The sequence below is a fragment of the Trypanosoma cruzi genome, genomic scaffold, assembly GCF_000209065.1.
Source record: "Trypanosoma cruzi strain CL Brener 1047053517067 genomic scaffold, whole genome shotgun sequence".
Classification (NCBI taxonomy): Eukaryota; Euglenozoa; class Kinetoplastea; order Trypanosomatida; family Trypanosomatidae; genus Trypanosoma; species Trypanosoma cruzi.
The window spans coordinates 119,598-141,626 of record NW_001849473.1 but is presented as its reverse complement, the minus strand read 5'-3'; the positions used below and the strand labels follow the sequence as shown (position 1 = coordinate 141,626).

Sequence of the window (22,029 nt, the reverse complement as noted above, 5' to 3'; positions counted from 1 at the left end):
AGGGCGCACAGCAGACGGCACGTCATCATCATCGTGAGTGTGGTCGTTCAGTGGTGTGGAGCTGATCTGCACAGTGAGGAAAATGGAGAGCAACAGAGGAGAAGAGAGGTGCGGCAGACACACACGGAGGGCAAACCACACAAGACGAGAGAGCAGCAGCCAGGCGTGCACCGTACGCCGCACAGCACGCACGACACACACTCCAATCCGCGGCAACAGGCACACACAAACACACACAGTCATGCAGCGAGAACAACACACAGATGGAGGAGGGAGAGACCAGCAAGGGCGGCACACAAGGCCCCACCACATGTACTACACATGGCGAAGGCGTCTGTCGTGTCCGCACCCCTCACGGACGGCCTTCACGCAAAAGTGGAGGCGCAGCGCCCACAGCAACAAAAAAGCAATGAAACAAGAAAAAAGCAATCCCCGCACACCACGAGAATTCATTTTCCACGGTAACTGCAGGCAATATTCATCACAAGGACAATACATTTTCCTCTGGCCTTCTCTCGCCTTCAGCACACGCCACTTCATGCAAGCGCAGCCACCATCGCGGCAGCAGCAGCAGCACACACACAAGAAGCAAAGTGAAGGAGTGGACTGGGAGACCGCGGTGCTGCGGTGCTGCCGTCACCGTCGCCAGTAGCTGCCGCAACATTTGCTCTGGTGGTGGTCGCCGGTGCTGTCCCGAAACCTCCATGAACGTCTTTCGAGTAGCATCGGTGTTCTCACGTCGGCGTTCCTCTTCCGCCGTTGCAGCATCAGCCTGTTGAGTGTTGACGGAAACCTTCTCGGGGCACGGCCCACCTCGATGGGTGACAGTATCATCTTCACTTCGACCGGGAGATGACTAGGGCATTTGACCTGGACCCTCGGAGTCTGTATGCCGCGTGGTACCAGAGGGGTTGGAGCTTCCTCTGGCTTTGGTGGACATTCGGTTGTGCCCCCGCTCTGCTTTTCATCCAGTGATGGTGGACGCAGCCCCGACACCTGCTGCTGGGTGCCGAGCGATGCTCCCTGATTCCCTGATGAGTGTCCTTGTGCCGCAGCTGCTCCTCGACCCCCTGATCTATGGGGGACCTGAAGAAGCTGGTGGTCCGCCTCCTCCTCCTCCTGGCGCCAGCACCTGTTTTTGCTGCTGAGTGAGTTCCCGGGCGGTTGCCACGCCCCCAGCTTCCCCCGCCTCGTCCCTGCGGCCATCAGTAGAATGCGCTGAGTCCCCAGAGACACCTGAGGATGTGTGGCCACGGTCGCCAGCATTACCCACCCGGTAGGAGGACTGCTGCCGCCGGCTGATGGAGCTCGAGGCGGAAGGTGCGAGTCTGCGTCGCCCCTGACACCCACCCCCAACACGTACAATGATGCACTCGACAATGGTTTTCCACAAATATCCCTGAAAGCCCCCTCCTTCCCCCCGCAGCCGCCCCTTTCCTCGTCATTCTTCGCCTCCGCAGAAACAACGGTCCCTAGTAATCTCAGCGGTGCAATCAGCCTCCAGTCCGCCTTCAGAAACTCGCCGTCACTCTCCCCCTTGCTCATGGCCATCATTTCGCGTCCCCCACTCTCAGTGCAGTGCTCGTGCCACGAGCAGCCACCGTCACGGGCGCACCGCACCACAGCACGCACGCAGCACACAACAGCACCACACGGCTAGCCATCATCACATCCAGTAGAGCCACCTAACACTGTGGAGCCGCCCTGCAAGAGCATGGGAGAGCAAAAAGAAACAAGGCCGCTACACCACACACAGCCACCGCACAAAAACAAACGGCAGCAGCAGCAGCAGCACACAAAAGCAATAAAACATCAGAATAATCTTCTGGGCAGCTGGCCGGATCCTGAAATAATCTATGGAAACCAAACAAGTTAGGAAAAAAGGTTCGTTAGTTAATTGCTTCAATGTTTTCTTTTCATTCAATATATATATATAAATTCTGTGGACCACTAGCATGGTCCTTAGTCCTCAGTTAGGATTTACATATTATTACTTACGAAGTGGCAGACTTTGGGGTCCTCCAACCACAAGACCCCGCCGCGTGGTGGGAATCAAAAGGGGGTGGGTGGGATGGCAAAATAAAAACAAATATTATCTGGCCTCTATCGGCTCCCTGCCCCTACAAAGTCGCGTTCTTCCCAAAAGATTCATACGGCAGAAAAGTATCATAAAGAATGTCTGCATTTATCAGGATGTACATTCATTAATTAAGTTAGCCAGCTCTCCCGCGATCATTCTTTTCACAAGCTCCTAAAAATAAGAAAAAAAAAAAAAGCAGAATAATCTTCTGGGGCGCTGGCCGGCTCCTGAAATTATCTCAAGAAAACAAAAAAGATAGGGAAAAAGTGGGTTAGCGCAGAAGCGGCTAAATGCCTCAATGTTTTCTTGTGATAAAATATATGTATTCTGTTGACTACTCACGCGGCCTTTTGAACTCAGGATCTGGAATATTATTACTTACGGAGTGGCGGACTTTGGGGTCCTTCAGCCACAGGACACCGCCGCTTCCCCTCGCCAAGTACTGAATTGTAAAAACACGACCGCGCGGTATGCCGTCTGCGCGGTTGTCTGCAGACCGTACGTAGGCAAAGGATGCCTGTATTCCGCGAGAGTCAAAAAAAACTCATATATCCGTCGCAGCTCCCACATCATGGGGTGTGATTCCAAGCTACCATTATTCGCCGCTCCTTGCAGCGAAGTGCTGTCTACCAAAACGTCCACGGTGCGTGGCAAGATGTCGGAAAAAGCCGACACGGCAAAGCGTACCGCGCGCGCCTCGGCCTGCATGATGAGAAAACGCTTCCTCTTCCATTTCCCTCCGGCAATTTTAACGTCGCCGCAGCTGGAATGAAAACGGCTCCTCCTCATCCATGGAGCGATGCATCCGTGATGATGGTGGTCGATGCCTTTTCCGTGGGATTGATGTTTCGCCGACGATTATTCTCGCTGATGTGTCGCAATCCCTCGCCCAAGCCAACCGCTGCCGGCGGAAGGTTCGCCGGGGATGTCTCCTGCACCATCCCCCGGTCAAGTGCGGATAATCGTCGTCGCACTGCCTTGATGAAAAAGTGGCAGTCACATAAACGCGTGCCCAAAATGGCCGCCACGTACAAAAAGCGTGACGCCATACCTCCATTTCCGCGATGGTTAAAGATTTTAGCGACGGCATGGCGCGCACAGACCGGACAAACTTGTCGCTCAGGGACACCGCCCGGTGAGTATGATCAAACCGCGCCCCCGACGAAGGTGTACTGCGTGGCTCCCGATTCGCTGTCCTTCCCCATCGTGGCGTGACGGCCATCCGCATTGCGAAGCACTTGGGCCTCCCACGATGTCGCATCGCTTTTCGACACTGCGATGCGCATATTGTCGATCCAAACGCCGACACGCACCAACGAAGATGCAGCCCAGAGGCGGTGAACCACCGTCGTCACCTCGGCAACTGCTAATAATAATCTGGAGAACTTCTGGGCTGGCCTTGCATCCTATTGGGAGCCGTGCCAGCTCCACCAGCGCGCCGTCCTCCACGCAGAATCGAAAGGGATGCCGAGTCTCCCGCGGTAAAAAGAGTTGAAAAAAGACGCCTTTAATTCCAGGCAGAAAGCGGCCTCAGCCATCACAGGCGGCAAATAATGGGAAATGCGCAAAAAAGGAACATGAGCCTCGGAAGGGTCGTGTCTGTTCTTGTCGCGCGGCCCCGCAATCCATCGTCGTCGAAAACCGGTGGGTTTCTCCTCCGCAAACAAACGAAAAGGGTATTATCCATCCACCTGTTATCGCGGAATAGGCGTCCTCAATTGTTCCCACTTAATTCAATAATCGCGCGTCGTCGACTGGAATCCTCCGTGGGCTTTCGTCTGATGTGGCGGAGGGCTGGGGAAAAGGGGAACCGCCCGACGTGTCCTTGTCGCGAGTCTTGTGATTGCGGCGGGGTGATGATAAAAACCACGGAAAACACGCTCCTCTGCTGTCAGCCAGGATTCCTGCCCTTCCGCAGTTTCCCCCTCACACCAACGCGGCCAGCGACGACGCCTGAGCCGGCGTTGTGGCGCGCTTCCCCGAATATCGCGCTGTGTCCTTGGAAGGTCGAACGGCTCGCCGTCATCCGCGCAAGTCGGAATGCAACCCGTCACTTCCATTCGGCCCGGCTGCGGGTAAATTGATCCGCCTCTTCCTTTTTAAAGGGCGCGTCCGCTTCGTCTCCGATCGCGCCGCGATTTTTTGCAACCTCAGAACCGCCACGCCCAGCGGAGTCCGATTCATTCGCGACATGGACCGCGGCATCCTGGCGTCCTGCGGTCGGGTCGGTGGCGCCGCGTCGTCGGTTGCCATCGAAAAGGCCGCGCGGCTCGCCTCTTTGTTCGGCTGTCCGCGTGTGCGGCGGAGGGTTGTGGGGCGCCCGCCTGCGACCTTCTCCGTTCCCACGCCGACGTCGCAAACAATTCCCGAGCCACCTTGTTCGCCCTCCTCGCGTCGCCGGCCCGAAGCGGGGTGCCGGAGCACCGTCGCGCCACAGTCGGGCTCCGTTGGCGAACAAGCCCCTTCACCCTTCTCGGCGATTGCGTCGGGCAATTTGAAACATCGGGTGGAGGTTCGGCGCGGCGCCTGTGCGGGACGGCGGGTGGTGGCGGCATGGGTGGGGCCGCCGCCGTTGTTGACGGCCGTCCGCGTCGCGATTGATTCCTTCTGGCCGCGCCTCGGGCTTTGCGTGCGGACGCCTCGCGCCCACAAATGCGACGCCGCTGACGTCGCACGGTCGTTGTGCCCCTCCCCGTTCCGCGAGAGGCCGGGCTGCCCTCGCAAAGGCGTCGGCTTCATGAGCGGCGGTGTGAAGTCGGGCGCGCTGTTTGGAGAGCGGGGTGTTGGGGTCCGACGCCGTCATGAGCTGCGTCCGGAATGCCTGCAGTAAGGTCCGGCCAAAATCCAAGAAACGATCGGCGGGATCGCGCTCCGCTTCCAGCGCGCGCGCGCGCGTCCACAAAGCCAAGCTGCCAAAGGGAGGTTCAGCCTGGCCGCCCGCCTGATGCCAATGATTTTGTGCGCCCCGGAGGTCGACAACGACTCCGGAAACGCCCTCATTCCACACACGTGCGGCCCGAGAAGTGGCGTCGAACGCGCGAAAACTTCGTTCCGCTTCTTCTGTGACAGAATGGGCGTCCGAGGGGAGGGTGTAAGAGGGCAAAGGCAATGGAGGGATAGAAACGCAGCCTCCCAAAATTGCCCTGGGACGAATGGGGAATAACCCACCGTCTCTCGTCCGCCGGACTTCGTCGGGCCGTGCGTGGCGGCGCGCCCCCAACCACCAAACGACGCGTCGGACGCTGCGGTTGTTTGGTGACACCATCTCCGGCCGTATTTTGACGCGTGTCAGGTCCATCTGCCGGGCCTCTCCGAGAGGTGGGGGCTTCTTCCCTGCCCGCCGTCTCCGCCTCCCGCGCGGCTCGCTGCGCCTCTCTGGCGCCAGCGCGCGCCTCTCGTTCCTGTAGTTGGGCGCGGGTCGCCTCCAACTGCTGTTCGCGTCCGGCGACCGCGATGTCAACTTCGCGCGCCGATAGGCTATTATGCGCCTCTTCCGCCCGCGTGTGAAGCTCGGTGTTTCGATCCCGCGCGCCCGCGATGGCATAGGCGTGGTCCGTGCCCCAGCGCTCCCCTTCCGCGAGGATGGGCCCTCGATGGACCCCCAACTCCCGGGCCGCGCCCGCACGATGAGCAGGAGCGATCGGGTCTCAAAATGTGGTACTTGGGGCGCCCGGAGATTCGCAACATGTCCTGTAAGGCCCGAATCCGCCCAGGGTTTGGTGGTGGGTCCCGAAATCCATGCGCAATTCTGTCGTTGAGGCGGCCGCGGTTAACGTCGCATCCGAATTCCCGGTTTCATCAATGAAGGTGAGCTGCGCCTGGGCAGCGCCATGTTGGCGTACCAATTCTGAATGTCGGGCGCCAATATCGCTCCACTCGGAGGCCGTTTAATAGGAACCAACGCCATTTCCTTAAGCCAACCTCGCTGTGTCTGTAAATTTAAAAATAATTGTCTGGCCTCTATCGGTTCCCTGTTCCCCATAAATTCGTGTTCTTCCCAAATTTCTAAGATAGGAAGGGTGTCGCAAAGGAGTGGGTTCATTTTATCAGGATATATATTAGATTAATTCAGCCAGCTCTCCTGCAACCATTCTCTTCAGAAACATTTTAAAATAAGATCCAAGGAGAAAATCAATTGGCAGTAAAATAATATGAATAAGGCATTACTGGTTTTTTTTTTATTAGTGACTATTTAATTTGTTTTTATATTTGTAGTTTTCATGACAATTATTAATATTAATATTTTCTTATTTTTGTTATTATTGAATTTATATTTATGTTTTGATTTTTATTTATTTATTATTAACATTTAATTTTTTTTTATTTATTTTCATTTTGACTATTGTTTATTTATTTTTATCTTAAATATTGCCTATTCTTTTATTTTAAATATTGTATATTTATTTTTATTTCGATATTATTTAATTATTATTATTTTAAATAGTATTTATTTCTTTTTATCTTAATTATTGTTCATTTTTTTATTTTGAATACTGTTTATTTATTCCTTTATTATTAATATTATTTACTTATTATTGTTATTATTGTGATTATTGTCATTATGAATCTTTATTATCATTAGCAATATTATTGGCATTATTATTATTATTATTTCTTATGGTGGAGAAAAAGAATTCAGTAAAGAATTATTATAAATTCTGTTTCTTCTTTTACTTAATATGCAGCTAAATTTCTTTTCTTTTTTTTTCACACGTAAGTGATGAATTCCATTAGGAAAAGAGGAGTTGTTGAACGAAATGAGGAAAAATTTTTTTTTTTTTTTTTGTGTGTGTGTTCAACAACGAAAAATCCATAAATGTATTTATTTAAGAATACATATTTGCGTTGCTAATTTACAAAAGTTTTGCGTGTAGCTCATCGCATTCTCAGCTTTCTTGTTTTTAACTTTTTTAATTGTTTTTGGTTTGAAAGATTTGGACCTTATTTTTTTTCTCTGAAAGACGATAAGTATTAAAAATAATAATGGTAATTATATTCGTTATGAAACTCTCTCTGAAGAATAAGATTATTGTGTTTGCCTTTTTTGCAACTAAATTATATTCACTCGTACACATTTTTTTTATGCGTTGGAGTGTGAGTTGGATGAGAAAAGTGGATTTTTCTTGTCTTGTTTCTTTTTAATTAAAGAAAGCTGATAATAAGAAAAGAGGAAACAAGGGAATAGATTTTCTGCGTGTGAGTGGTCGTGGGTGCTTTCAAATTAGGTCCTTTCCGCAGCAGGATCTGGAGCTGCCAAGCAGGAGAGAGTTTATTTGGTGACGCTTACCTACTGACACTTATTTCTTTCAAAGAATTTACCTTCAAAACTCAATATGAATGGAAATGGGTATGAATATTATAGTTATGGGAAGGACCCATCGTTAAAAAAAGCATACAATCAGAATTACAATGAAATTCGTCGGGCTTCTGGTGAATATCAAATTTACAGAAATATTCCTTCCAATGTAATGCATCCACAAAAAAACGCTGATGTTTTTACAGTGTCAGACAATTGGAATCATCCTCGTAGTGAATGGAGTATGAAAATGCCAATGCAACCAGGTGCTGGAACTGTGCATTCATGTGCTCGAGCAGACCCAAACAGTGGCGCTACACGTTTCCAGTCACAAAATGTGGGAACTTCTACTGTTCCACAGCAGCTACAAAACTGTTCCATTATACCGCCGTCGGATTCGTTTTGTGGGCCAATGGATCCCATGGTTTCAAACGTTGAAAAAGAAGATAATAACGTACCATTGGACTCTGGATATCAGCCTTCTGAGAGTTTTTATGATTTGTTGTTTTTGCAAGACGATAACCGGAGCGAAAGTCCTATACCTTGCCATAATAACATGGATGTTTTTTCCGGATACGATCTTTTCTGCGGTATTAGGCAACCGCATGAAGAAACCTTTGAGGCGCCTGCTCCTAGCGAAGGATACGAAAGAGAGGGTCTCGCGTCACTTATTCGAAAGTTTACTGTCATGCACAAGGGAGGAAATGGGCTACAAAATGGAAGCGGGCCTATTGGTCGCAGACGTAGCTCTCTGACGTTTAATGGGGCTTTATAAAGTTGGCGATTATTATTATTTTAACGTAAATTTTTATTTTAAAACGGACAACACAATATATTTTTTTATTTTTTATTTTATCTGGGCAAACGATCAAGGAATTTTTTAGTGAATCACCTGGTTTTATTTTTGATTATTTGAGGGAAGATTTGCTATTTTGTGCTTACCTCGCCCAGCAAAGGATATTTATTTATAGAAAGTGCCAATTGTACTTGATTTTTTGTTAAAGTTAGAAGCTCAATTTTTGCTATTTCTTCCTGTTTAAGATCTTAAATGTGATCTTCTTCTTTCTCAATTAGTGCCTTTATTTTTATTGACTTTTTTATTTTTACGTTTCCTTTTTTTTTCCTTTTTTGTGTATAGATAAAAATTTCTCGTTTCTGCTGAATCAACTTACGAAAAGTTGCTTTATTATTATTATTATTATTATTATTATCATTTTTTTTAAAAATTCTGCATTGTTTTTTTTTCTCTAGGTTTCTTACTCCGCAGAAATTATTTATTTATTGATATATATATATGTTTATACCGTTTTGAGAGGGGTTGTAATATTTTTTTCTGAAAAGTGGTGAAATACAACGCCTTTGTTTTATTTAAGAAGGCTTTTTGTATTTTTATCTTTACAGTGATTTTCTATATAAATACGTATTTCTTTGTTTCTTTATTTCTCTATTTCTTTTTTTTTTTTTGTTGCGTACCAGTCTCAGTGTTTTTTCTTATTAATGTTTTTTTTTTTTTTTTTACTTTTTTGTGCTCTGATTTTTTCTACATTTAAGGGGACTGAAGAATTTCGAAGGCGGGTTGCTGTGACGTTAGTAAAAAACGGGGAACGTCAAAAAAGGAAAATAAATAAGGAAAGAGAAAGAGGACGCGAACAGTACGTAACACGGAGAAGCGGGATTGGAGTGTCTCTTTTTGTTTCTCTAGGAATATATAAAAAATGGAATCCACAGCAAATCCTGTTTTCTCGGAGCAGAGTTTTCCCTTCTTGGAACTGCAGTTTCCTTCAACTCCATTATCTCAAAAAAAAGACCAACAAAATTTTATCGTCGACGCCCTTGATAAAGATCAGAGCCACACCTTAGTTGGGAATGCTTCAGAGAAGTTTCCGCGTGAATCTGGCGAGGCGGTTTGCTGTGCAAAGGAAGATGCAGGAAAGGCCGATAATTCTGGATCAAATTTCAACGGGACTCATCCTGCGGAACATAAATGCACAAACCTGGATCATCCAGTGTTAGAATCTGCGGTTTTGCCAACTAATAGAACGCGTAGTTCCACAGTGTTTCATACCATCTCTGACGAAATCAATCCATCCTGTGTATACGACACAGCTTACCCATGTCTTTACCAAGTGATTGAAGGTAATAAGGAAAACTTTATTTATGGTCTTGATGCGCTTCTTCATGGAGTTCATTTTGGGTTTGTTCCGCAGCCACCATTTCGAGTGGCATTACCAGGCTCCCTTGGGGGCGCAACACACAATTCGCAAGATGTCGATTATGACTTTGAGGTACTGGGGAACGCAACAGTACCAGCGGAAGTATATTTCCCACGTTCGGCAGCGCCTGTTTCATCTTTGGGAGGTCCCCGTAGGAAGTTTGGGTCCGGCCATGGAAATTCTTGCAAGGTAAAAGCGAGTTTGAGCAACACCCCCTCCGCAGAAATGGGCGTGTCTTCCGTGAAGACTCCATTATTGTCGACACAGTTCTTGAGGAAGGAGGCACTGGTTAGAGAAGCTCGAAGTTATATGCAGGAGGCTGAGTTTATTATTAATCAGTTATTTGGGGAAGGCGATAATGGTGGCACGCTTGCGAACGGACCCCCAAGTTCCAATACGCCTGGGAAAGTAAATGCAGCAGACCTGGAAGCACTGATGACTGAGTCTTTAGTACCCCACAGTATGCCCCCAAGCACCCCTATTTCAACTCGAAGTGGCGAGCCGAGATATTTACCCCTGGCAACAGAAACTGGGGGATTCAAGCGTTGTCAACAAATTGACAAAGGGCCACAGTTCTCTTCTGAAAAAAAAGGGAATGCGGATATGGAGTATCCTGCTTTTGATGATGTTTCGTTTCGTGAGCCCTTTTTTTGGCCAGAAAGCTCTCCGCAGCCTTTACGCACTGCGATCTCGTCGACACAAGGGCAAAAATCTTTGCCTAAATCCAGTATCGTTTCACAGGAGTCTCGACCATCGTCATTAAAAACCCCACTGCCACGGGATACATTACGTCAAGAGTTGCCCTTGAATGAGTTTTTGGGAAGTATGGAATATCCTTCGGCCGTCGATTATCAGAATGACACGGGATCTGCCATGACCAAATTGCAACCAATCTTTCCACAGTCCAACTGTCCGATTGCACAGGGGGGCCAAGTCGCACTTCCGAAGACCCCTCCGCGAAAACTGGAGGGAAATGAGGAAGGATTGAGAAATGAAGAACAGCGGATTAAAGATGCTCGTCGTCAAGCCAGTGACAAGTCTGCTTTGCGGGCCTCAAGAATGGTTGTTATGGATAATCGATTTGCCCCTAAAACGACGAAGGTATCTGATCTCCCCGATAGTGGCCAAGTTGAAAGACAAGAGGCACAGGAAAGGGAAAATGAGGAACGAAGAGCTCGTGTGAAGGCCTACTTGGAGAAACGTCGGGCTGAAAGGACAGGGCATGAAGAAGTAAAGCAGCGTCGTTCCGATGAGGAGAAGGTTGAGCGACCGTCCAAATTGCCCAAACATTCTTTCAGTTCCAGTATAGGGCCGGAACAGACATCGACACAGGGTGCTAACCCCGTGCATCGGACTTCTCAGAGAAGGATAGTTAGTGCAAAAGGCGCCACACACTCTGCAGCAGCACCCCACCCCAAAAGACTGACTGCGGATGCAAGCCTTACTCGGGAGTCTTTAAAATCATCAGGATTACCAGAAAATCAGAATACCAAGATTGAGAATCATATACATTCGTTGGTAATAATCCACAGGTCACAGGAGGATTCCAATACGCTGGCAAAGATAAGATTGGTTGGGGATACGAAGCTAGAGATACATCAAGGTATTGAGTCGCCACTTTTTTTTGAGGTTGATGAATGTTTGGAGTCGTGTGACGGGAGTATTTTTCGCTCCACAACTCTCTCAAAACTTCGTCAAATGTTTCTTTCAGGGTTAAATGTGTCCATGTGCCTGGCTGGAAGCGAATCCGTAGAGCTATTAAGCTGGAGACCTCTGCGTGAAGTCATGCAGGGTGTATTTCAGGATTTGGGGGAGGACAGTCAATTGTTCCTCTCCGTCGCCTTGGTTCAACAAGGACTCACGCAGGATCTTCTTTCTGAGTCGGGAAGGATGGTGCGAACGACATTTAAACAATTTGCCCTGCTAGATGTTACTATTGAGAATGTTGGTTATGTAAAATTGCGGGATTTGCGACATTTTTCTAAAGTCATAGCGCGTGGTTGGGAAGTCGCTCGAGTTGATCATACACGTGGTTGCGGCTTCTTTGTGGTTTCCGTCGTTCTTAAACAAATTAGGGAGGATGACGTGATCTTGTCATCTATGTTGGTTATATGTGGAAACCAGTCTGTTACTCACCTCAACAGCTTGTTGAAAAAGGAGAATCACGAGTCTAGTAATTTGATTTCTGCAGCGTTGGGTTTCTCGTGTTTTACAGTGGCGGTTCTAACCTTATCTGAGGGGGATAGGAGCGCCACCCAACTCATGAATACACAAAACAAACTCGCCTCCATTGTCAACAGCCGCGGTAATGTCGGAAGTGTGAAAAAGTTTCTTGAGGAAGCAGAGAGGGAGCTTGCTGCGACTGAGAGTGATGATCCCTCGGCACAAAAAATACGTGAGGTGTTACAGGAGAAGATTGCTGTCGCTAAGCGTGCCTTGATGGACCCCCAAAAATTCTTTCCAAGAGAAGCCGCTGAGGAACCGAAAGTGCCTCATGAACCTATTTGTAAGGCGAATCCTGAAACAGCCGCAAAAGCCACGGATGAGGCGCCCTATGATGCCGCCGGGGCCGAGAAAGGCTCCGCAAACAGCCAATCTGCCGAGAAGCAACAACCACAGAAGGATGACAGTAAAAGTGTGAGGGAAGAACCGGATATGAGTAAACAAGTTGAACGGCCCCCTTCAATGCATGTTCGGAAAATGCTGCTGCCCCCACCCCCCGAGCCAAGGGCTGCTGGCACTGGGGAAAGTACTTTGAATACAACTCAGGAGGGACATGTGTCCGAGGTTCCTCACCCACCGGAGACCGTCAGCGTGGTTAAAGCCCCTCCAAATAACGCCACAAAAAATGCAGATTCGGCTGTGGCCCCCAATACGTGTCATTCCACCACGAGCAGTCAGCAGGAGAAAAAAGCAAATACTCCAGTTACCTTGCCAGTTATTCCATTAGCCAAACTTTGCATGGGCCAGCGACAACCAAATTTTCCGAAACCGCCCGGCGAAAACGGTCGAGAAGTGCTCGCAAAACGTGTTTCTTCTTTTTCTTCAGGATTGGGTCGAGGTGTCATGAAGGATATCGAAAAAGGTCCCATCGACTCTCAGGATCCCACGCACGCCGGAGTTTACTCTTCCACGCAAACTCATTTGTTAGTAAATGCGAATGCAGGCGCCCGCACGGAGCAGCAGCTGGAAAAGAACACGGACACAACAATTGCTTTACCGCAAGGCGTATTGCGAGCTTCTAGCAGGGAAGATTCTCGTCCCCTTTCCGCGTCCACCACAGCTGGGACCACGGCTAGTACGCGGTACATCAATCGCGAAGATGTTCCTTTAAAAAAGCCGGTATTCCACCATATTGAGGCACATGTTAAAAGCATACTGCCCGTTGTGGACACGAAATCAACCGCCAATTTGCCCCCGATCAACAAAAAGAGCAGTGAACGGCTAATTTGCTCTTCCGTCGAATTGCCAAAGAATGCAGATACGGCAAGAAAGAATTCCCTGCTGACGCTGATTTCGGAACAGGAGGAATACGTGGAAGAGGAAGAAGAAGGACGGGAAAAGAGCGAATTCGTCGAAGATAATTCTACAGGGAATGAAGGACGTCTGGGTAAAAGCAACCGAAGAGACGACCGTACAGAAATGGATGCATCACTAAGCTCCAATGTGCGAACGCTTGTTGTCCTTGATCCACGGTGCAAGGAGACAGTCAATGTTACTCATGACGGTACAGTGGTCATTGTGATGACTGATGATGATTTTGAAGAGTATGAGGTCGATGAAGTGATTGAGCGACCGGATGGCTGTGAAGTTGTGAATTCCAAAATGCTGGACAAATTACTCGACAAATTCATGTTGGGGTGCAATGTGGCTATTCTTGCGGCGGATAGTCGCAGTTCATCCTTGTCATCGTTTGTTTTAAAGTGTGTTGTGCATGATGTACTGAATGAGATTCGCGAGACGACGTTGTCCCAGGGACCCAAATATAAGGGAATTTTCAGTGTTTCCATTGTGCAGGTGCGGGGTGAGACAGTGGTGGATCTGCTTGAGAACAGTTCCCCGCGAAAACTAGTCATTGCCATCTCACCCATCTTTGGTCCATGTATACACAATGTAACACGTCTTCCTGTTGAAAATGCGGTTGTATTCGACTCCATGTTAACAGCAGCACTCACTCGCGCTTCCGTGAACGAACGGGAGTATGGGATGGTTTTTATCTCCTTTGTGTTGAAGCAAAAAATTGAGGCCGAAAAGGATGTTATTGTCTCATCTCTTGTTTTTAATTTGGTGGGAGAGAATGTCGGTCTTTATTTGACTGTACTCGATCGATCTCCCCTTGTTTCCCGTGCACTGTTTCACTACGCATTGGGAGGGCCATGTTTCACTCTGGCCGTGCTCGGTTTTAGCGGCGATGAAACACGTATGCACGATATGCTTGCCGTACAGCGGCGTCTTGGGGAAATGACGAACCGACCAACTCACCGTGGCAGCATCAACAAGTTTATTAATGGTATTCGTACTGATTTAGCGCCGGCTTTAAGTGAAAAATTGCGGGATTCTGACGATCGGGAATCGACAGAAAAAATATTGCGTCGCCTGGAGGAAATGGCGCAGGATGCCGAAAAACTTTTAGAAAACTTTGAAGACAACGATCCCAAGGCCTACCTGAATGATGCAGATGAAAATCAGACGGATGAAAACCACTACGATCGCATGTCGTTATCGGAGACAGTTCCCCGAGCGGAGGCTCAAGGGAGGGTGCGTTCCCTCGTGTGCTTCGAGCAACGACTGCCAGGGAACGGTTGCATCGCGGTGGAAAACAATTCCCTTCTTCTTCACAACGGGGAGTTTGTTTGCCGGTACGATGTGGACGAAGTGGTGGTTCGAGATTCCAGCGGCAGTGTTCCCTCCTCACAGCTGATTGATGATCTTGTAGCTAAATTTTTAATGGGGCATAATACCGCGCTTCTTGCCGCGGAAAGTCGGAGCTCCGCGGTGACACCGCTCATTCTTCGGAAAATTGCATACCTCATAGTCTACAATATTAATTTGGAGTCGCCATCAACAACAATTAAGGGGGACTTGCTTGTCTCTATAGCACTTGTCAAGGATGATGTCACGGTAGATCTGTTGGCTGTTCATGAAGGGCTTGCGTTCCACCGTTTTGAGGTTGAGGTATCATCACTTTTTATTCGTCGGCTTCGGGGAGCGTCGTATCATATAGTCACTTCCGCGGAAGGCTTTGATCGCCTCCTTGCCTTCGCAGTGGATCGTGCCGAACCCGCACTGCGGTCCGAGGATCCTGGTGTTATGGTGGTGGCACTCAGCCTCACGCAGTATGTGGAATCTCCTGCGCGTGACGTACTCGTCTCTTCTTTCATCGCAACAACAGTCTTTGACAGCGTATCGCATTACACAGGTGTGTTGCACAAAAGGCCTAATGAACCAACAGGACTTTTTAAACTAGCACTCGGTGGTCCCTGTTACACCATCGCTATGCTTGGGCTTTGTGACGATGAGGATAACGCAGGAGAATTTCTTACGGTACAAATGGAGCTGGCTCACGTGCATAATCGTCTTTCACGTCCCGTAAGTGTTGTAAAACATGTGAATGAGCTTAAAAAAGGCATTGCCAAACTTTTCGAACTCCAGCAAACGGCGGAGGATGTGCGGCAACAAGAGTACATCAGCGCCAGGATTACTCAGTTAAAGGCTTACTTGCACGATGCTGAGTTACTCTTGGAAGTTCCAGTAAGAGAAAGAGGTTTTGTTCCCTTGGGCTCTGAGTCGTAAATGGGTTACTGTGGGTTCTCTGTGCATTTTATTTATTATTGTTTACTTTATCGTTGTTATGGTTACTTGTTATTTACACCTTTTTTTTCCTCCCCCCCCTTTTTTTTTTTTCTCTCTTCTGTTGTGTGTTGTCGGCTCCTTTTTTTTACCTGAGGCGTGAATCCTACAGTGTGCATGTGGAATACAAAGTGTGGGAGACGAAGAGGATTTTGAGGAGTGATTGTGTGGCATGTGGGAGAAGTCTTTTTTTCTTTTTTTTTTTGTGTGTGTTTTGTGCCTTTAGCGTACCCCATCTTTTTTTTTTTTTCTTTCTGTTGTTTGTCGTTTTATTATTATTATTATTTTTTTTTAGGTGCTGAACTCTTCGGTATTTTTGTACGTGTGTTTATTTGTGTGTTTGTGTGTATGTGTATAGTTATGTTTATCTGCGGTGTGGGTTATGTGTTCACGACGTAACAGACTCCTCATCCGACGCGAATGTATACAATGTGGTACAAGAGGGAAGAGGGGTATAGCAACTATATATTTATTTATATTTGTTTATTTATATTACCATTGTGAAGGTCTAACCGTGTTTTTATTTTTATTTATTTATTTATTTTTAAAAACAGTGGTGCCATTGGCACGGAACGGTCAATTAGAGAGAGATGCACTACAAATGTCTCATTGTGTGTGTGTGTGTGTGTGTGGGCAAACGAATGTCTTCTTCTGTATTTTTATGTTTATGACTCTGAAGAATGTTTTTTTTTTCTGATATATATTTATATATTTATATAATTATTTATTTATATTTTGTTGTCTCATTTTGTTTGTGTTTATTCTTTTGTTTTGTCAATGAAATATTATTTATGTGAATACAAAGTGGTGGCCCGCTGCGGAGAAGCACCGCACGATCACAGGGTATTATTGTTATTTATTTATTTATTTATTTATTTTTACTACTTTTTTATGATTCATTTCTCGCTATTTCTTTTTCCACCCTTATCAGCTGCGTTTGCCTGTCAAAGTTAAACTGGGCTTTATTCTTCATTTGGTTTATTCCTGCAGCTACTCTTTTTTTTTTTTTTTTGGTCTCGGTCTTCCTGTTGACTTTTTCTCTTATTTTGGTTTTTTTTTTTCTTATTGTGACTGCAGGTAGCACGAGTGTAGCTGTAAGTGGTGGTAGTGGTGCTCTCCTGCATCAAGGAAAAGGAAGATTGGGAGGTCTTATGGAGACGTCTGGCAAGGCGGTGGCTCTGCCGCCTGTTGAGAGTTCAAAGGGAACGCGTGCAAAGAGCCATCTCCAGCAAGTCACGGGGAATTATTGCTTGGTTTTGGAGTCGTCTAGCAAAACAAATCTGCATTTGCCGCCACTGTCTGAATTTGCTTCTCCCACCGGCGAAAACGGTGTGGCAGGAGTGACGGAGAGTGGGAACATGGACGGAACGATGTCGCTACCGTTGGGTGATACTTTCAGGACGGGATCTTCATTTAATCTACGTCTGCCCAGCCAACCTGCGACTGAGGGGTGTTTTGGTTTGGCATTCAGAGAGAAAAAGAGGGAGAGGGAAGCAGAAGAGGAAGAAAAGAAGGAGGAAGAATTCAATTCATACACGTACGACGCATATTCCCCTCTAGGCAGGAGTGGATCTCCGTCAGCGTGGCGGAACGGTTATTTTTTGGGTTCTGTAGAGGAATGCTGCGGTGTTGATGGCACAAGGCCTCCATCGGGGGTGTTGCGATATCTCAAGGGAGACTCTCTGGATGGTGGGACGGGTGGTGAATGTGAGGCAGCAAAAGGGGAGGAGCAAAAAATTTCATCCCATGAGATGGCTGACTTCCATCAGAACGAATATTTAATGTCCGATGCAATAGGGACGGTGGACGGTTCACCACATTCTCCTGGAGTTTTGTCAAACTTTAGTCCGATTTTTCAACAGTTACTTCGAAGGAATAATGAAAGTAATTCTACGGAAAATGTTGGGGTTTGTCATAGCGCCAACCGTGATGGTCAAGTAATTAACTCTAGCGGTTCTTCTTCTCATACTCCAATGGAAGACTTTGGCTTTGGAAAAGTGGAAAGAATAGACGAATTGGCAGATTTGTACGCTGCCGACCGTGACGTTGCTCTGCTTCTTCTATATCCTGGAGATGTTATTGACGCCGTCAAGAGAGGAAACCATCCGGAGGAGATGTGGCCGTGTATGGAAGAGTTTTTTTTGACCGTGTTCCATAAATTAAGCTCTACAGCGACCTGCAATGAAGCTGACACTTTTTCCTTGCAGATTTCTCTCACGGTTCTTAAGCATGACCAGATGAAGGAATTGCTACCCAAAGGTGGGGACGGCGCTATGAGGCCGAGATGTTTTACCAAAGCACTCATAGAAAAGTCACCCCTACATGGCCCAGTTCCACTCCATGCTATTTATTATGAAGTTAAAAGTCTGGAAGATGTCAGGAAATTAGTGCGTAGGGCCCTCAGAGGGATGACGACAGATGACTATCGCTGTGGTGTTTTATTATTCCTTGCCATTCTTCGGCAATTCAAGAAGGAAACGGATGATATTCTTGTTTCCACGATGGTTTCTGCCGTTTCCACTGTGGAAACAATATATGTGGCTGTTAAAAATAGGCAACTTTCTACAGCTGCTTCTCTTTTTCGAATGGTATTTCGTAGCCCACGACTAGCGGCCTCGTTGGTGCGAGCATTGACGGTGAGTGGGTTGCAACTGTCTTCAGCGGAGACGTCGTTAATGATGGAGGTGAATCGCGTTCTCCAGGCCAGAAGTATTCGGCGACGTGGTGATGTCACGGTGAGCTTGCGTTCAGTTCTGGGCTCGGCAATGGCGTTCTGTAGGGCTTTGATGGATCAGGAGGGTAACGAAAAAAATGACAAAGATGACGGTGCGAATAAAACACATGGGGCTTCCCCCTCCTTGTCACCGACGAGGGCCTTGGAGTGCCTCCAGAAAATAGCAATGAACATTCGCTCTGCATTGCGGACTCCTATCAGTGAATTTCATGGGATTTTGCCCAACAAGGAAAAGTTTTTCAGCGAGGGCAATGGGGGTGCGGAAGTTCCGGAACGACAAGGGAAACAGGTAACCGTTTTCTTGGAAAAACTAGGCAAGCGTGCGAGCAAACTGTTAAAACTTGTAGCCTCCAGGTGGACCCAAACGAGAATAAGAATCAATCTCTTTGGAGGCGTGCTTGCGGCACCAACAGGTGGTATCAAGCCGCTCTTTACGGAAGCGACGCTGATAGATGAGGATTTTCTTCACGAACGCCTTTGTTCCCTTCTTTTTCTGGAATTGTTGGAAGACGCGGGTGAAAAGGAGATCATCAACTTTGTTGAGCCGAATAGCGTCGAGGTGAACACGACTGAAGGTCTGTTGTGTAAATTGTCTTTCAATGAGATCTGTTTATGGCGGAATAAGCCATTTGCGTGTGGACCATCCACACAGGGTGCTTCCATCTCGTACCTCCTAAGTCATGCGTTTAGCTTGTTTGGGGAGGGCTACAACACAGCCATCTTATACATGCGGGATGGTGCGAAATGCTTTGCTGACATCCTTACCTCCCCTCTGTGGTTGACATTGTTAAGGTTTGTGGAATCTGAAACAGCAGCACGTTGTACTGGACGTGAACTCTACCTTTCTGTGACGCAGGTTCTGTCTATGGATTGCGTCAGGGATCATCTTGCAACTAAATCAGAGGAGGAATTTCAAGACTTTATTCCACTTCCGTTTCAGGCGGCATGGACACCGGCAGGGCCAGTGGTTCGAGGAGCAAAATTTGTTTCGTTGAATTCGGTTGATCAGTTTGTCGAGATTCTCAGTTTGTTGAGTATGAACGCGAAGGTGCTTCCCATATCTCTGCTCAGTGGGATGAATCTAATCTTCTCCTTCATTCTGAAACGTGGGACATCCGCGGTGATCACGGCGCGTGAGGACTCAGCGGCGCTCGACGAGGATGTGGTGCTCTCTTCCATGACATTTACCCTGACAACAGGTGCAGAATGTTATAAGTCACTTTGGATCGATGAATTTGTTCCCATGGAGAGTCCCCGAAATCTGTACCGTTGTATTCAGCAACACTTTACGCTCTGTGTGACGGATGTGAACAATGTCTGCATGACGGCACTAAACTTCTTTGAAACCCAAAAACTCCTTCAACAGATAAAAGTACCCCCACCGCAGAGGAAGTGGACCATGCGTAGCTTGGAGAAGTATTTGGCAGAGCGGTGTGCCATGTACATGCAAGAGATTCTCTGGTTGAAGGGAAAGAGTGATGCCAGTCTGACAAGAGAACAACAAGGTCTTATTTTTGGTGATACACAAACAGCAACATTGCGGGACATTGCAGAAGCATGGGCTCTGGTGGAGCGAATGCGAAGCGCCGTAAAGGAGCTCCTTGATGCCCCAAATGCCGCCCATCCCATGGCGATAGTTGCCGACGGCAGTTACGACATCACGATGCCACCGAACTTTTTACTTCATTCATCGTTTACCTCTACGGAATTGTTAATTGACAATCAGCATCTTCAGCATCCTCAGCATCCTCATCATCGTCATCGTGATGTAGCCAGAAGCTTTGGTGGGGAGAGACATATCGAACCATGCGGGAGATCACCATCCGTACAAGCTGGGAGTGGAATGGAACAAAATGGATTAGACAAAAACAATTACTACTCGATCTTATGCGAGCCAAGCCACGAACAACAACAAGTACACGTGCAGGGTAAATTAGGTGCGGTAAAAAAGACGCAAATGCGGAGGGATAATGAGGAGGCGAACCATTTCCGCTTCTGTGAGTTGGGACTATCTCAAGAAAGTGCCCGTTTCTTTTTATTGCCCGCCATTTCCAGTGTAGTTTCCCCGGAATTCGACAACAAGCGAAATGAAGTGATACATAGCTGGTGTGAGTTCCTGCCAAGAGGTGTGCCGAATGAAACAACCTTTCAGAAATCTGTTTCCAGACGTCTCGATGAAATCCTGGAACGGGCATGCGAGGTGTTCGACGGACAAGTTGAGAAAAAAGGGAAGAAACTCCGGATTCAACCCGCGGCGGTTGTACTTCACGATAATGCGAATTCTAGTGGAAAGCTGCATATAGAGAAAAAGTGTATTTCTGTCCAGAAAGAAGAATGTGTCTTTACATCTCTGGATAGGACGAGCAACGCTGTCACCTCGTTGGAAGACTTACCTGGAGTATCAGGGCTATTGATGGATCTTACCAGCAGGTTTCAAAAGGGACAGAATGTCACACTTCTTACGGCAGATGCCACGATTGGTAAACACCATTTGGCGCTGACGATGCTTTTGGATGTTGTTCGCTTGGCACTGAAACGAAAGCCAAATGAAACTTACATCACATTTTCTCTTGGGTTCGTCCGTAATGGACGTTTTGTGTATGATCTTTTGGCCGATCAGGAGACTCTTATGGCATCGAAGCTTTCGTTTAAATGTAACAGATTGCTTGGGCCAATGATTCAGGATGGTGTGAGGTGGCATGATGTGCAGCATGCGCACGAAGTGGATGCACTTATCAAACAGATTGAACAAACTCTATCGGTATTGTTAGTACGGTGTGTCAGCAAGGAGGACATGCAAAGTACGTTCATAATGTTAACAGCCGTTGGTAAAACGGTTGAACCGCACGATGTTGTGTTTTCGTCTTTTGTTGGTTTTTTTGTTTGGAACGAGGTGAACTTGTACGATTTCCTGCTACGATCACAAGAACAGGAAAAACAAGTAAATAGTGCTGAAAAAGAAGCCATGCGATCAATTTTACTTTCTGCTGTGCGAGATCGCTCGAGTTTTGTACGGACTTGCTTTGTGTATCATACGGCCATGCCGGAGACGTGTGCTCAACGTTTTTTGATGGTACAGAACCGGTTGTGTGGTTGTTTTTCGAACGAACCCCATAAAGGCAGTTTGGCTTCCATGACACGGCGGCAAAAAGCGAAGGTGACGGGAAAAAAGACGGGGTGGAGGAGGCTCCTGGGACGTGGGTCCGTAAAAATGGGAGAAGAAAAATCGCGCATGGTGAATCAGCTGAAATACTTTGAAATGATTCTTGCCGACACTTACAAGGCGGTTCTTTTAGTGGAGGGAATGGAAAGTAAGCCGCCATCAACCGAATCACCAGAAAAAAGGGGGGAAACGGGAAAGGATGAATAAGAAGGAAAAGAGGATTGGAAGGCATGCAGGTTCTCTGGGAAAGGCTCGGACAGTTTTTTTCAGCGCATGCGTCAATCTTTTGAATGTCCATACAGTGGTATTAAGTGGCATTGCCAATGGACCAGTGAGTTTGAAAGAAATGCGCACACAAGAACTGAAAAGGACTCAAGGAGGACCTTTGAATTTCTTGGAGTCGTGCCATTTACTGCTCAAAGGGGGGAATGGGGAATGGGGACTCGCCGCACATATATATGTATTTGTGTACAGGAACTTGGCTTGACTGTGGGGTGGTTGACGTAAGCCGTTGACTGTCTTATTGCGTAATTTATTTTTATTTTTATTTTTTTATTTCCTTTTGAAAGGGGGTGGGGTGGGGGGAGGAGGGGAAGTACCACTCGATTTGGCACTGCGTCTAAACGGACGACATGTTTGCCTCGTGCAGTTGACGTCAAGGGAGTTGTGCAGGGAAAAACAAAAAAAGAAAGA

The 22,029-nt window shown here is 47.4% G+C and overlaps 4 protein-coding genes across 4 annotated transcripts, besides 25 other annotated features; 3 read left to right on the top strand and 1 right to left on the bottom strand.

Annotated features, from left to right (window-relative positions):
* Positions 1-5,748: a sequence feature (areas not merged during assembly with more than two copies in the genome that could not be assigned to a particular haplotype).
* On the bottom strand, positions 637-1,554 carry Tc00.1047053508811.55 (uncharacterized protein; the record flags this gene model as incomplete). Its single annotated transcript, XM_805419.1, has 1 exon — positions 637-1,554. One exon carries the CDS (start codon positions 1,552-1,554, stop codon positions 637-639), a length of 918 nt encoding a protein of 305 aa, XP_810512.1.
* Positions 1,817-2,253: a mobile genetic element.
* Positions 2,233-6,188: a mobile genetic element.
* Positions 2,280-2,506: a mobile genetic element.
* Positions 5,749-22,029: a sequence feature (heterozygous, Esmeraldo-like haplotype).
* Positions 6,024-6,184: a mobile genetic element.
* Positions 6,325-6,443: a sequence feature (A-rich).
* Positions 6,459-6,568: a sequence feature (A-rich).
* Positions 6,590-6,693: a microsatellite.
* Positions 6,844-6,865: a sequence feature (AT_rich).
* Tc00.1047053508811.40 (uncharacterized protein) lies at positions 7,414-8,151 on the top strand (the record flags this gene model as incomplete). The annotated part of the gene is made up of 1 exon (XM_805418.1): positions 7,414-8,151. The coding sequence occupies one exon, from the start codon at positions 7,414-7,416 to the stop codon at positions 8,149-8,151; it is 738 nt and encodes a 245-aa protein (XP_810511.1).
* Positions 8,160-8,195: a sequence feature (AT_rich).
* Positions 8,206-8,232: a sequence feature (AT_rich).
* Positions 8,455-8,505: a sequence feature (A-rich).
* Positions 8,560-8,591: a microsatellite.
* Positions 8,644-8,672: a sequence feature (AT_rich).
* Positions 8,757-8,918: a sequence feature (A-rich).
* Tc00.1047053508811.30 (hypothetical protein, conserved) lies at positions 9,092-15,382 on the top strand (the record flags this gene model as incomplete). Its single annotated transcript, XM_805417.1, has 1 exon — positions 9,092-15,382. The coding sequence occupies one exon, from the start codon at positions 9,092-9,094 to the stop codon at positions 15,380-15,382; it is 6,291 nt and encodes a 2,096-aa protein (XP_810510.1).
* Positions 15,624-15,809: a sequence feature (A-rich).
* Positions 15,904-15,986: a sequence feature (A-rich).
* Positions 16,050-16,071: a microsatellite.
* Positions 16,137-16,171: a microsatellite.
* Positions 16,292-16,317: a microsatellite.
* Positions 16,434-16,506: a sequence feature (A-rich).
* Positions 16,591-21,543, top strand: Tc00.1047053508811.10 (uncharacterized protein; the record flags this gene model as incomplete). Its single annotated transcript, XM_805416.1, has 1 exon — positions 16,591-21,543. The coding sequence occupies one exon, from the start codon at positions 16,591-16,593 to the stop codon at positions 21,541-21,543; it is 4,953 nt and encodes a 1,650-aa protein (XP_810509.1).
* Positions 16,912-16,961: a repeat region.
* Positions 19,895-19,941: a microsatellite.
* Positions 21,868-21,888: a microsatellite.